Genomic DNA, 16,034 nt, shown 5'->3' with positions numbered 1-16,034 from the left:
CACTACCACTGACAGGTGTGCTCAGTAGAGGCGACCTGGTCTCGGGGTACTACAAGTCCATCCCCACCATCAGGGGCCCTGGTGAACAAGTACCCTGGGGCTTAGACTCCGCGCTCTGGGCACGCCTGACCAGTGGAGTGCTAGTGGTGCCGCTCGGCGGTCCCTCACACCAAGGCACTGACTGCAGGTCTGTCAGGGCAGGGCTGAGGAACGGACAGGTAGGCCTAGTGGCAGGGTAACGCACTGGCTGACGACAACCACCACCAACAGACCGAAGTCCCTCAGGGCGCGGAGTTAAAGTCCCAGGCTGCCCTTCACCAGGGCCCCTGATGGTGGGGATGGACTTGACGCAGCCAGGAACCAGGTCGCGGCCCCCGAGACACCCCGGCTGCGGTAATGGCCACCGCCAATGGCGTGTAGCTGGTGAGAATGACAATAACGTAGTCAGGCAAGCCGGGTCGACAACAACGGGACAAAACGGTACAGAACAGTAGACAGAGAATAACAGGTCACGGGCCGGGTTCAGCAACGGAAGGTCAGATCGAAGGAAAACACAGAGAATGGTCTAGTCACAAGCCAAGTCAAATACCAGAAGAGTCACGAGCGTATACACAGAGCTGTAGCAAGACAAAGACACAAGACACAAGTGCAAAGAGCATGTGCGGATCACAGGCTTATATGTACTCAGCCACACCCCTCTGGGGGATGGACCTCAGAGACCTGAAGGCATAAAAGATTCCCACCATGCTCAGCAGAAATCCAAGATGGATGCCAGCACATGGAGTAACATAACCTCTGGGAAAAGGTAGGACCTTGACAAGGTCTGGCCATTCCTTAAATACACCTCCTGCAATCAGCCTCAGGTGATGACTGATTGCAGGAGTGAGCTTCTGGTTGCTGAGAGCACCCGCTGGCCAGCCCTGGTACTGCAGCCCACATGGCAGATGAGTCCCACCACTAATGGTGAGTCCATTCCTGACACACGCTCTGCATTCCTAGAGCTTTAATGGCCTTACAGGTCATGTGTGATGCCATGACTGAGTTATTATGGTTTTACATTGGGGCAAGAGTTTTTCATGGTTGTGGAAACAGGCAACCTGCCAAGACTAATTAGCTGTTCACAGCTTGCTTCCAGGCCTGGACTCTGGCATGTGTTTTAATGGAGATAAGAGGCTCTTTTAAAGTGTGTTACAAGATACAGCTACAAATTCCATAGTTGGCAACAGGAGGGAGGGAGGAAGGTCACTGCTCATTAAAACAAGATGGCTGAGACCTTAACAAGATGGCTGTCGCGTACAACTTCCATGTCCCTATTGCGCACAATCATTACAATGAGTGCCCACTGACACCAATACTGGGGCACTATTCCTCTAACGGACACCAACAATGGGGCACTATTCCTCCCACGGACACCAACAATGGGGCACTATTCCTCCCACAGACACCAACAATGGGGCATTATTCCTCTAACGGACACCAACAATGGGGCACTATTCCTCTAACGGACACCAACAATGGGACACTATTCCTCCCACGGACACCAACAATGGGGCACTATTCCTCCCACGGACACCAACAATGGGGCACTATTCCTCCCACGTACACCAACAATGGGGCACTATTCCTCCCAAGGACACCAACAATGTGGCACTATTCCTCCCACGGACACCAACAATGGGGCACTATTCCTCCCACTGACACCAACAATGGGGCACTATTCCTCCCACGGAAACCAACAATGGGAAACTATTCCTCCCACGCGCACCAACAATGGGGCACTATTCATCCCACGTGCACCAACAATGGGGCACAATTCCTCCCACAGACACCAACAATGGGGCACTATTCCTCCCACGGGCATCAACAATGGGGCACTATTCCTCCCAGGGACACCAACAATGGGGCACTATTCCTCCCACGGAAACCAACAATGGGACACTATTCCTCCCACGTACACCAACAATGGGGCACTATTCCTCCCACGGGCACCAACAATGGGGCACTATTCCTCCCAGGGACACCAACAATGGGGCACTATTCCTCCCACGGAAACCAACAATGGGACACTATTCCTCCCACGGACACCAACAATGGGGCACTATTCCTCAAACTGACACCAACAATGGGGCACTATTCCTCAAACTGACACCAACAATAGGGCACTATTCCTCAAACTGACACCAACAATGGGGCACTATTCCTCCCACTGATATCAGCAGTGTGACACTATTCCTCCCACTAATACCAATAATGGGGCAATATTCCTCATCCTACTGAGCACAGGCTCTGGAGAAGTCCTGGAGACGAGCATGAGAGGAGGAGACAATGGAGCTAGAGAGCAGGAGGTCATGTGAGGAGCGGAGAGGATGGTTTGGGTGATATTTGGAGACACGATTGGTGATGTAATTGGGGGCAGAGTTATAAATGGTTTTATATGTTATTGTTCACTCTCCAGTAAATGTATATGTAAATACAAAATGGGACCAAAAATAGTGCTTATTCTTATTTTATTTCATTAACAATTCCCACATAAATACTTTCACATTAAAAAAGCACCCCAAGTGCTATGATAACAGCATAAAACCTCAAAGCTTTTGGCCAATGTCTGTGATCCGTGGTTCGCCATATCCGTGATAATCTTTCTCACCAGAGTGGCTCCTACTCCTATACGCGTTACGCTCCTCTTACGAGCTTCTTCAGTACAAGCTCAGGGCAGAGCATGTGACACCCGGATGGGATTTGTAGAAGCTAGGGAGCATTAAGATCACTGCACACTATTGGAGGATTAATTTACAGACATCTGGGATAAAATGTGAAGCTTCCAGATTTATTGCCAAAGCATAACTGAACAAGCTGAATGGCTACCCCAGACTCAGTGCATCAGTTTTAGTAAATCAACCCCATTTATTCTTTATTACAGGTACTTATATAGCGCTGTCAATTTACACAGCACTTTACATATATATTGTACATTCACATCAGTCCCTAACCCTCAAGGAGTGTACAATCTAAGGTCCCTAACTCACATTCATACATACACATACTAGGGTAAATTTAGACAGGAGCCAATTCACCTACCAGCATGTCTTTGGAGTGTGGGAGGAAACTGGAGTACCTGGAGGAAACCCACACAGGCACAGGGAGAACCTGGAAACTCGAGGCAGGTGGTGCTGTGGTTGGGATTTGAACCAATGACCCTAGTACTGCCAGGCAGAAGTGCTAACCATTTAGCCACTGTGCTGCCCATAACCCCATTGCATCATTTTGTATTGGATTATATTATTGTAACATATGTTGTTGTATTTACTTTAACACATGGTATTATATAATTTTATCATATCGTATTGTATTATATTAGTGTAACATATGGTATTATATCATTGTATCATGTTATATTGTATTGTTGCATCATATGGTATTGTATCATTGTATCATGTTATATTGTATTGTATTGTTGCATCATATGGTATTGTATCATTGTATCATGTTATATTGTATTGTTGCATCATATGGTATTGTATCATGTTATATTGTATTGTTGCATCATATGGTATTGTACCATTGTATCATGTTATATTGTATTGTTGCATCATATGGTATTGTACCATTGTATCATGTTATATTGTATTGTTGCATCATATGGTATTGTACCATTGTATCATGTTATGTTGTATTGTATTGTTGCATCATATGGTATTGTATCATTGTAACATGTTATATTGTATTGTTGCATCATATGGTATTGTATCACATGTTATTATATCCTTGTATCATGTATTGTATTGTTGCATCATATGGTATTGTATCATTGTATCATTATTATTATTATTATACAGTATTTATAAAGCGCCGATAGTTCGCTCAGTGCTGTACATTACAAAGGGGGACAGAACATGTGACAGAACAATACCAATACAATGCAAAACATGAGGGGATTGAGGGCCCTGCTCTTTCGAGTTTACAATCTAGGAGGGAGGGGATGGTGGTACAGGAGGAGATAGCTGTGGGGGATGGAGTGGTAGGAAGAGTGGAGGAGGTCGGCAAGTAAGTAGGGGGTGGGGTAGGCTTCCCTGAAGAGATGGGTTTTCAGGGTGCGCCTAAAGGAGAGGAGAGTAGGTGATAATCTGATGGGTTGGGGCAGGGAGTTCCAGAGGATGGGTGACACCCTGGAGAAGTCCTGGAGGCGGGCATGGGAGGAGGAGACCAGGGAACTAGAGAGAAGGAGGTCTTGTGAGGAGCGGAGTGTGCGTGTTGGGTGGTACTTGGATATTAGGTCAGTGATGTAGTTCGGGGCAGTATGGTGGACAGCTTTGTACGTCAGTGTTAGGATTTTGAATTTGATCCGTTGCGCAATCGGAAGCCAGTGGAGGGATTGGCAGAGGGGGGTGGCGGAGATGGAGCGGTTGGAAAGGTGAATGAGTCTGGCAGTCGTATTCAGGATGGACTGAAGCGGGGATAGCCAGCGGCGAGGCAGGCCAGTGAGGAGGGAGTTGCAGTAGTCGAGTCGTGATATGATGAGGGAGTGGATCAGCTGTTTAGTGGTTTCTGGGGTTAGGAACGTGCGGATTTTGTCGATGCTGCGGAGGTGGAGTCTGCACGAGTTTGTTAAAGATTGGACTTGGGGCTGGAAGGATAGGTTGGAGTCCAGAATGACACCAAGTACTCTGGCCTGCGGGGCGGGTTTGATGCATCATATGGTATTGTATCATTGTATCATGTTGTATTGTATTGTTGCATCATATGGCTTTGTATTAGTGAGTATTATTGCACCATTTCTCCACCTCTAGAAGCTGTGCACTGTATAACAGTATATTCTATTAATGTATCATCCCTCCACCTGAAGAAGCTGAGCACTGTGCAATCTTATAATAATATATTATTGGATCACATGGTGTGCTGGTAGGTTAATTGGCTTCTGTCTAAATTGTCCCTAGTATGTATGAATGTAAGCTAGGGACCAGGGGCGGACTGACAACTCATGGGACCCCCGGGCAATAGGGGATCATGGGGCCCCTGTGTCCTCGACCACACCCACAAAAAGCCTATGAAAAAGTACCAGGAGCATCTCATAGGGCCCCCTACTGACCCCGGGCCCTCGGGCAGTGCCCGAGTTTCCAAATGGTCAGTCTGCCCCTTGAGGGTCAGGGACCGATGTGAATGTACAATATATATGTAAAGCGCAGCGTAACTTAACAGCACTATGTATGAGATGTGCGGTGTAGAGTGTATGGTATGACTCCTCCCCCTGTAGAAGGTGTGCGGTGTAGAGTGTATGGTATGACTCCTCCCCCTGTAGAAGGTGTGCGGTGTAGAGCGTATGGTAGGATTCCTCCTCCTGTAGGAGGTGTGGTGCAGAGTGTACTCTATGACTCCTCCCCCTGTGGGAGGTGTGGTGTAGAGCGTATGGTAGGATTCCTCCTCCTGTAGGAGGTGTGGTGCAGAGTGTACTCTATGACTCCTCCCCCTGTGGGAGGTGTGGTGTAGAGCGTGTGGTATGACTCCCTCCCCTGTAGAAGGTGTGCGGTGTAGAGTGTATGGTATGACTCCTCCTCCTGTAGAAGGTGTGTGCTGTAGTGTATGGTATGACTCCTCCTCCTGTAGCAGGTGTGGCACAGAGTGTATGCTATGACTCCTCCCCCTGTAGGAGGTGTAGCATAGAGCGTGTGGTATGACTCCTCCCCTTGTATGAGGTGTGGTGGAGGGTATGGTATGACTCCTCCTCCTGTAGGTGGTGTAGAGTGTATATGACTCCTCCCCTTGTAGGAGGTGTGGTGGAGGGTATGGTATGACTCCTCCTCCTGTAGGAGGTGTCGTGTAGAGCGTATGGTATGACTCCTCCCCCTGTAGGAGGTGTCGTGTAGAGCGTATGGTATGACTCCTCCCCCTGTAGGAGGTGTGCGGTGTGTACAATACATTCTATTCTTGCATCATTCGGTAACATTGTGTCATTCGCTGTTCGCTATAATCATGTCGCACACGGTGGGCGGGGCAGAGAAGTTTTTTTTCTCCTCTCATTCATCAGCAGGGAAAACGCCTCCAGCGCCAGCCAATCACAGCCCGGCCTGGCCGGCGCTCCGCTGATATAGCGGACCGTTCTCATCCACTCCTCGCATATCGGCAGCATGGAGAACCCGGATCGGAGTAGGTGTGTGAACCGGGGCTACCTGGAGCCCTTCCGACACTTCGCCACCCAGGCCATCCACAGCGGGCAGGAGCCGGAGCAATGGAAGTGCATGGCGCTGGTGCCGCCCATCTCCCTCTCCACCACCTTCAAACAGCTGAGCCCGGGGGAGCACGCGGTGAGCGGGCAGCCTATGTGTGTGGGGGGAACCCCCCCGAGTATACGTGATGTGGGGGGAACCCCCCGAGTATACGTCATGTGTAATAGATGTATATAATTGTGTCATCATGTAGAACTTCCGTCAGCCAGCTGCTGCAGAACCTCTTGTGTCTCCAGCTGTCAGTCATTGCCATGCTCCTCTGGTCAGTGACACGGTGACGTCACACTTAATGTGCGTTAATGTGCGTTGCGTTCTGGCCGTGTCCTGAAAACCCGATCCTTTTTTGTAATGTAAACTTGTGGTACTCTACAATAAAAATGCGTTGTGTGCTATGTGAATATCAGTGCTGTAACGTGCGTTTCTGCAACATAGAAGTCTAAAATGGGACTTGTTAGTCCCACAACTATGTGGTGGCAACACATGTTTGCTTTTTTTATTTTTCTGCGTGTTTCATGTGTGTTGCGTCAGGGTAGCCCATTCCTCACATTAAGGGCTTGTTCACTTGGGCAGCAGTAAAACTAGGCGGTTGAGCCACACTTTTACCACTCCCATGGCACAAATGATCCCTTATGTTGCATTCAGTGGGCAGTACTGCCCCCAAATGTGAACTATTCATGTAAATTGTGCCATGCCACAAATTCTAGGCTCGCTGTTGCAGCAATGTATTCCCATTCAAAATCCATGATTAGCTGCCAAAAAAAGTTATTCTGGCAGCCACTGCTGTACCATTCTTAGAAGACGATCCACCATGGATGGCTTTTCCAAGGGGTTGCTCATGTGAATGAGCCCTAAAGACATCCATAACCCCCCCCCTTTTTTACAGATCTTGCCATAAAATATGGTGCTAAAATACTATGCGTTCTGGTGTGATTTGGTGCACGTGCGTTGTCAGGATTGTCTTCGGTGTCATTTAGAATGAACGGCACCACAGGGTCTCTGCCAAAAAGAAACGTGGGCAATCTGGTGCGCAATCCCGGTGAACGAAGGCTTACCCGTATAGATTCTTCCATCCACGCTACACAGCGCAGAATGAACAAATCTCCCATTGTGAGTGTTGTAGCCCCTCCTGCTGTCAGAATGCCTAAGCAGTACTTGCATCTGATTGGATGCAGGAACTGTCCAGCTGGCAACTTTCCACCCCTCTCCTTGACAAGCGTTAGATGTTCCCCATCATTGGGGCAAAATTGTCACCTTTCCGTGCGTTAACAATGTGCATGAAACTGTTTTCATTGGGTTTCCCGCATTGCTATTATCAGTAGGCGCTTTAACACACATCAGTGCATCAAACAACCACTATGAACGTTTTCCACCAATGCACGTGGCACAAATGTTAACTCGTGCTATTTAAAACAATGGCTGACCTGTATAAAGAATGCATAGGTGGGGACTGTCCCTTGCCAAACCATTCCAGCACGAACTGTCTCGTTGTTTGCGTTAGAAATAAAAAGTTGCTGAGTTTTCTGACCATGCGTGATGGAAGAATAGCCTCCATCTTGTATTTTCACTGGGACAGTTGCCACTACTGACCACCCTAGGTGCTTATCTGGACCAGGGATGGACTGACCATTTGGAAACTCAGGTCAGTAGGAGGCCCCATGAGATGCCCCTGGTACCTTTTCATAGGCTTTTTTGCGTTTGGCCAAGGACACGGGCCCCATGATCCCCCTATTGCCCGGGGGGGCTCTATGAGATGCCCCTGGTACCTTTTTCATAGGCTTTTTTGAGTTTGGCCAAGGACACGGGCCCCATGATCCCCCTATTGCCCGGGGGGGCTCCATGAGATGCCCCTGGTACCTTTTCATAGGCTTTTTTGCGTTTGGCCAAGGACACGGGCCCCATGATCCCCCTATTGCCCGGGGGGGCTCTATGAGATGCCCCTGGTACCTTTTCATAGGCTTTTTTGAGTTTGGCCAAGGACATGGGCCCCATGATCCCCCTATTGCCTGGGGGGGCTCTATGAGATGCCCCTGGTACCTTTTCATAGGCTTTTTTGAGTTTGGCCAAGGACACGGGCCCCATGATCCCCCTATTGCCCGGGGGAGCTCCATGAGATGCCCCCTGGTACCTTTTTTTCATAGGCTTTTTTAAGTTTGGGCAAAGACACAGGGGCCCCATGATCCCCTATTGCCCAGGGGCCCCATGAGTTGTCAGTCTGCCCCTGATCTGGACTTCATTTTTCTGCCATGGTGGAGATCAGGTCCATAGGGGAGGCCAGGTCTGAAGGAGGCTAATGTGTTTAAAAAGAAAATTATAGGATGGAACTGTCCCTTTTTTTCAAAACAATTCCAGCACGATCTTTCAGTTGGAAATAAAAAGTTGCTGAGTTTTCCAACCATACATGATGGAAGCATAGTCACCGTCTAGTATTTTCACTGGGACAATTGCCACTACTGAACACCCTAGGTGTTTGTTGGACTTTGGATTTTCTGCCAAGGTGGGGTCAGGTCCATAGGGAGGCTAGGTCCATAGGAGGCTAATGTGTTTAAAAAATTCATTGGTGGGAACTGTCCCTTGCCGAAATTTCCAGAACTGTCTCATTGTTTGGGTTCGAAATAAAAGTTGCAGAGTTTTCCGACCTTGTGTGATTGAAGAATAGTCAACATCTGGTATTTTCAGTGGGACAGTTGCCACTACTGACCACACCAGGTTTTTTTCTACCTGTGTTTTTTGCCAAGGTGGGGTCAGGTCCATAGGAGGCTGATGTGTTTAAACAATGCATAGGTGAGAATTGTCCCTTGCCACAAATTTCCAGCATTAACTGTTGTGGTGTGTGGGTTTTTTTTTTTTTTTTTTTGAGTTGGAAATATAAGTTGCTGAGTTTTCCGACTGTGTGTGATGGAAGAATGGTCCCAGTCTGGGACAGTTGCCACTACTGTCCACCCCAGGTGTTCAGCTGGACTTGGCTTTTCCACCATGGTGGAGATCAAGTCCATAGGTAGCCAGGACCATAGGAGGCTAATGTATTTAGAAAAAAAAAATGCATATGTGGGAATTGTCCCTTGCTGTAAATTTTCAACACTTACTGTTTTATTTGAGCTGAAAACAAAAGTTGCTGGGTTTTCCAACCATGCATGATAGAAGAATAATCACCGTCTAGTATTTTGGGTGGAACAATTGCCACTACTGACCACCTCGGGTGTAAAGCTGGACTTGGAATTTTCTTCCCTAGCAGAGATCAGTTCCTTTAAAAGGACAGGACCATAGGAGGCTAAAGTATTTAAAAATTGCGTAGGTGGAAATTTGTCCCTTGCTGAGAATTTCCAGCACTTACTGTCTCATTGTTTGAGTTAGAAACAAAAGTTGCCAAGTTTTTTCCGATCATGCATAATGGAAGAATGGTCATCTTGTATTTTCAGTGGGGCTATTGCCACTACTGACCACCCAAGGTGTTTAGCTGGACTTGGATTGTCCACCATGGTGGAGATAGAGCCCATGGTGGGTAAAGTTCATAGTAGACAAAGTCCTAAAGTTCTTCCAGGAAAAGACTCTCAAACTATAATCACACCTGTATTGGGGGGTTAAAAAGCTTTGCTGTATTGTGGTCAGGCCTATTGACCAAAAGCTTCTGCTGTCACAACCCCCACCCGCCTGTTAATTGTGTACAGCTCTATAGACAAAAATCGAGAACCAGTAGCTTCCAGTGGGCTCTGTATGCCCAGTGATGTGGCTGTTGTATAGATGATCTGCATGATGTGACGTTACATTAGGCAGTGATCTGCTAAGTCACTGTAAATCAGCACTTTGTAGTAGCTGCAGGTGACTGGTGGGTGACTGGCGCCCCCATAAGGCTGGACTAGAGCTTGCTGCTGAGATCTACATATAAAGAGCTTTTAATCAACTGATCATTTAACTAGAAGAACATTTGTAACTTTCTAGCTGAGCTACAGATCTCAGTTATGAGTTTTCGTGCAATAATGTTATAGTGCAAATGTACCTTGTAGCACTCTTGCCTTGCAGCACCGGGGTTCATGATTTGAATCCTGGTTATTTGGATCCTGTTGAAGGATATCTCAGCAGAATCTTGCTGACAGATCTTGCAATAAAAACAATTGTGTGTAATAGTTAGTAACATGCTATACTATACATGTTCCCATGTGAAATGTTCTTCTTGCATTCCTTCAGTTCGGTTTGCATGTCTCTAGCTTGATCTTCAGTCTCAGAATGGTAAATGTTTGTGTAAGCTGGTGCATTCATTTCCATGAGTACACAAATTACTGACACGACACAGGTTTTTCTACTTTGATTTTATGCAGCTGAATTCCCGGAACAGAAATTTCCTATTAAAATGGGATTCATGTAGTTAAAAGAACTCCTTTAAACAAAAATATGTTGTATATAAATCTGCAACACCAGCTATTTTATAATTTAGTCCCAGTTCACACAAGAACGCAGTGTGGGGAACGTGCGATCTGTGTGAATTTCCCACAGTGTTCTGAATGCACTGCCCTTGCGACCTGCAGTGTCAGTGAAATGTGAATGACACCCCAAATGCATTCAAAACAAACGGGATCGTATCGCACTGACGCGCATGTGAATTGCACAGGAATGTGACGCACATTCCTGTGCGATTTCATAGGCAACTCATAAAAAAAAAAAAAAAAACTTGGCTAGAAGATGCAACCAATTGCTGGGCTATGCACATAAAAAATTTGTGGAGCTCGATTTTTAGTTTGGTAAGGTGCCCAACAAATTCAGCTATCTACACTTGCAGGTGCTGGTAACATGGCGGGCAGTAATAGTTTAATGTTCACCCGGTACACTCTGCTTGGAAACTTGCCCAAGGTTATAACACGTCGGCGTTTAACTTTGGTGCAACGTCTCACTACTAACTATAAAGTGACGCCTCCTCTCAAAAAAAGAAGTCTGTGTGCATTCCTGTGTGATTTTCACAGGGGTGGATTTGCTAAAGGCAAATGGGACTGTGCACTTTGCAGGAACTGCTCCAGAGCTTGGTAAATAAAGGGAAGCTCTGCTGACTTCCATCATCCAATCATGTGTAAGAAAATGCTGTTTTTTGTTAGTTTCCTTGCATGTGATTGGGTATTCTTGGTAAATGAGTTGAAGCTCCACTTTGCAAAGCTCTGGAGCAACTGCACGTTCAAAGTACAGTCTTTGCCTTTAGTAAATCAACCCCATAGTGTGAAAGTATGCTAAAGTGTTACTAAACCCACAACCGTAAAAGCAGTATATGCAGTAAAGCATGCTTGTTATACTCAGTGAGGAGCCTAAGGGGTTAATCCTCTGCATTGTGTAAAAACGCTGTTTGATCCTGTCTGCTCTGATCCTCTCCTTTCTGTATCCCCCTCTTATCTCCTGAGAAGACATTTTTGTGGCCGTATATACCAATGTTACGTTGCAGTGCAAAGGAGATGCAGTCTCACCTGGCCAATACTGGCATGCTGTGGACGGGGCATTGCTGAGCACACCTCGCTGCACTGCAGCAAAGATGCATATAGAAGCTTTCCCTTTATATAGACACCACTACATAAATGCTATTTGGGTCAGTTCACATCACAAAAATGTACTCTGGATGCATTTTTGATTGCTTTATGAGAAAAGGTATTTAGCAGATTATAGTTACTAAAATTCAATTTCCATGTTGTGTAGTGTGGGAGACCGGATATAGTGAATGCAGGGTCCGGGGAGACCAGATATAGTGAATGCGGGGTCCGGGGAGACCAGATATAGTGAATGCGGGGTCCGGGGAGACCAGATATAGTGAATGCGGGGTCCGGGGAGACCGGATGTAGTGAGTGCGGGGTCCCGGGGAGACCGGATGTAGTGAGTGCGGGGTCCCGGGGAGACCGGATGTAGTGAGTGCGGGGTCCCGGGGAGACCGGATGTAGTGAGTGCGGGGTCCCGGGGAGACCGGATGTAGTGAGTGCGGGGTCCCGGGGAGACCGGATGTAGTGAGTGCGGGGTCCCGGGGAGACCGGATGTAGTGAGTGCGGGGTCCCGGGGAGACCGGATGTAGTGAGTGCGGGGTCCGGGGTTTACTAACACTTTAAGTTAAAAGACCTCCATTTTATTCGGCTGCTATTGGAATTCTTTACACCAAACCACATGATTGGTAACATTGGAAGGTATTGTAATTAAATCTAGCTGTTGATGAGGGACAGTTTTGATATTGGATGCAGCATAAACGAAGATCTAAAGTGGAACTCCAGCCAAAATGCGTTTCTCAGTCTTTTTGGAAAACTGCTTGTCCCCTTTAAGGAGGTTCTCCCTCATTCCCTGTCTCGGTAACAACCAAGGCATTGCCTTCACTTACAGTGATGCCCTCTAGTGGCTCCTCCAAAGGAATATGACGCATCCACATCGGAGAGGGGAAACGACGTATAAATCAATGCTGTTTCAGATGGCGATAATGATAAAAACCTGACTACAGGATGCAACTAATCGCTGGGCTATGCACACACAATTTGCCTGGAGCTCCATTTTTAGTTGGGCAAGGTGCCCAATAAGTGCAACTATCTACTCTTGTAGTTGCTGGTAACACACGATTGGCAGTAATAGTTTAATGTTTACCCGGTACACTCGGCTTGGAAATTTGCCCAAGGTTGTAACACGTCAGAGTTTACTTCGGTGCAACTTCCCACTATTAACTGTATAGTAATACTTCTGGTGCCTTCATTATACAGGCGAGCCATAAAGTAGAAGTTCACCTTGTCACAAAAAATGAAAGTGAACGAAAGCTGTACATCCTTAAAGGATAAATTCACTTTTTTGAAAAAAATTGATTTACATATTTGCAGGACAAATTGTGGATTTATTTATTTTTTTTCAGAGGAAACTGCAGAGCATTGCATCCATGATCTGTAGATGGCCAGGCTGCTGCAGACACTTCCCCCCAGCTTTCTTGCCTGTACCTTCATATGGGATGTCAGTTTGAAAGCTGGAGGAAGTTTTAGGGACTGTTCACATTAGGAATCACACAGGGATGTGCTGCAATTACCTGTGCAATTTGAGCCCATTCAGTTTGAATGGGCTCAAATTGCACTGCACCACACCAAAAGTAGGGTATGCACTACTTTTTGGAAACTTGCTGCAACTGGATCGCATGGTACTTTTGCATGATGTGATCTGGTGCAGGCAAATGCACAGATTTGTGACCTGTGTTTTTGGGGTGCCATTAACTTGAAGAGCAGTTCCAGCCAAAAGGGGACATTCCATTTTAAGTACTGGTCCCCAGTGAGGAGAAATTGGCAACTTTTGGGGAGGGGGGTACAAGACTTTGACAGCTACCCGCTCCCTCTTCTGCTGCGACCGCCTAAGTGATCAGAAGTTGTCCCCCTCCAATGTGACAGGTCCCAGAAGACTACAGAACTTTTCACAAAGGGCAGCACTACTCACACATGCACATTGGGCACCGACGTTTATGCAACTTTACACTGTGGTGCTAAAGTTGCAAGAAAGTTGCATCAAAGTAGTGCAGGATCTTATTCACGTCCCTGCGACTTTGTTGTATAGATAGTAACGGTTGTCATAGAAATCAATGGGCTGCGACTTGTCATGTGACTTTATGGGGTTGATTTACTAAAGGCAAATACTGTGCAATTTGCAAAGTGCATTTGCTCCACAGGTTAGAAAATGGGTTGAAACTTCACTTTGCAAAGAATACCCAATGTGGTTCAAGTAAGCTACAAAAAAACCCAGCATTTTTTGCTTGCACATGATTGGATGATGGAAGTCGGCAGAGCTTCCCCTTAATAATGAGCAACTGCACTTTGCAAAGTGCACACTCAAATTGTCTTTGGTAAATCGACCCCTAAGTGTCCAAAGTCGTATGACCAGTCGCACTAGTGTGAGTGGAACCGATAAGACTGCTCATTAGCGCCCTTGCTCTTCATTGAGGACTACGAGCTGTCTGCCACGGTGGCACAGGACTTGTAGATTCTTTACCCACACTCTGGGAAATGTCAGTGGCCACTGGTAGAGGATCACGGTGTCACAGGCTGGGGGGAGCTGGAGCATGGAACTTGTTCCAAAAGGTAAACTTAACCCTTTTTATGGATAAAATCTTCTTGAATTTTGTAGAACCCATTCCTTCAAATACTAGCATTTCCTTTATTAGCGGTCTCCCCCTTTTTGTTTGTTTTTTTGTTTTTTTTGCTGGCTGCCAGTATTTTTGTAAAAGCAATCAGCGCAGCTAATTAGCCATTGGATTGTTTTTACAGGCAGTGGTTGCCCCTCCCTTCCGGTTCTGCTCTGGGATCTCTGTCCCACTTTAAAGTGGTGGTTACACCGACTTACCATATTGCCATTGGAGGACCGGAAGGCTTCCAATGAGCTCCCTTCCGGTTTCCACAAAAGTAAACTGCTTTTTGAAACTGAAAAGTATCTGATCACACCAATCTTTAGGGCAGAGGAGAGGCCTGGTCAAGGGTCTAGTAGACCCCAGATCTCTCCATAGAGTACCTGTTGGCACAAGGGATGTTTACAATCCTTGTGAGAGCAAGAAAAGTGGTAAAAGTTTTATTTTTTTTTACACAATTTAAAAAAAAAAAAGTTTAAAGCGCTCATGTGCAATAGTGAACATAAACCATGATCACACCACACATTCGGTATTGCCCAGAGTGTCAGAGCAAGAGCAGTAATTCAAGTACCAGATCTCCTTGGTAACTATAGACTGGTAACCTGTAAAGGCTTATAAAGCGTCACCTATGGAGATTTTTAAATCCCACATTTTGGTGTTATTCCACAAACATGCACAATTTTAAAGCATGACATATTTGGTATCTAGTTACTTGCAATAACACCAGACTTTTTTTTTATTTTTAACTTTTTTTTCCCCCCCAAAAAATGCATTTGAAAAACCACATGTGACATAAAATTGAGAAACCCACCATTTTATTCTAAGGCCTTTGTTAAAGTGTGTTTAGTAATTTTTCTAGCCAAAAAATACAGATTTATAATTCTAAACAAAGTGTTAGAGAAGGCTGGGTATAGTAACATTACACCTATTTTTCATAAAACAAATAACGCAACTTGCGTGTATTCTGTTATTTCCATAAATTGTTTCCTCTGCATTTACTCTCAAAATGACCTTTGAACGCTCAGACACACTTCCTGTTCTATCTCTGCCCCTTGTGCCACGAGGACCTATGGAGTAAGTTTTTCCACTTACAAAGAAATGAAGGGTCCATAAAAATAAATTGATTCATAGGTGTATTTTGAATTAATAGACAGAATATCCACTAAAAATACAAGATACAAATGTTATAGGTTGAGTTGCAGTTGAGAGAGTAAAATAAGTATTTGATCCCCAAGCAAAACATGACTTGGTACTTGGTGGAGAAACCCTTGTTGGTAAGCAGAGGTAAGACATTTCTTGTAGTTGGTTACCAGGTTCGCACACATCTCAGGAGGGATTGTGGTCTACTCTTCACAGATCTTCTCCAAATCCTTAAGGTTTCTTGGCTGTTGCTTCCTCCATAAATTTTCTATAGGATTAAGGTCTGGAGACTGGCTATAGGCCACTCTATGATCTCAATGTGCTCTTTGAATCAGTCTGTTTTAGTGGGTTTTTTTTTTTTTTGTCATTGCCATGCTGGAAGACCCTTTCACGTCCCTTCTTCAGTGTTCTGGCTGAGGGAAGCAGGTTCTCCAAGTTTTTACAGCACATGAATGGGGAAAGTGTCAGCGTGGCTAGGGGGCAATCTGAAATGTAAACTCTGATGAAGACATTTTATAGAAATGCCAGATAATACATGGAAGTTTGTTAGTTGTATCTGTTTTATGTATGAAAAAAAA

General features: G+C 45.9%; 1 protein-coding gene across 1 annotated transcript in view; it reads left to right on the top strand.

The window, feature by feature from the left end:
* Positions 1 to 6,009: 6,009 nt before the first annotated feature.
* CTH (cystathionine gamma-lyase) overlaps positions 6,010 to 16,034 on the top strand; it is a 28,206-nt gene continuing 18,181 nt past the window's right edge. Inside the window, exon 1 of the mRNA XM_089665623.1 lies at positions 6,010 to 6,299. Coding sequence (XP_089521749.1) covers positions 6,123 to 6,299 — 177 coding nt within the window. The 5' untranslated portion in view covers positions 6,010 to 6,122. The remainder of the gene's footprint in view (positions 6,300 to 16,034) is intronic.

This window comes from Staurois parvus, unplaced genomic scaffold, assembly GCF_062004578.1.
Source record: "Staurois parvus isolate SC_StPar_1 unplaced genomic scaffold, SC_StPar_1.0 ptg002276l, whole genome shotgun sequence".
Classification (NCBI taxonomy): Eukaryota; Metazoa; Chordata; class Amphibia; order Anura; family Ranidae; genus Staurois; species Staurois parvus.
This window is presented reverse-complemented; position numbering and strand designations above follow the sequence as displayed.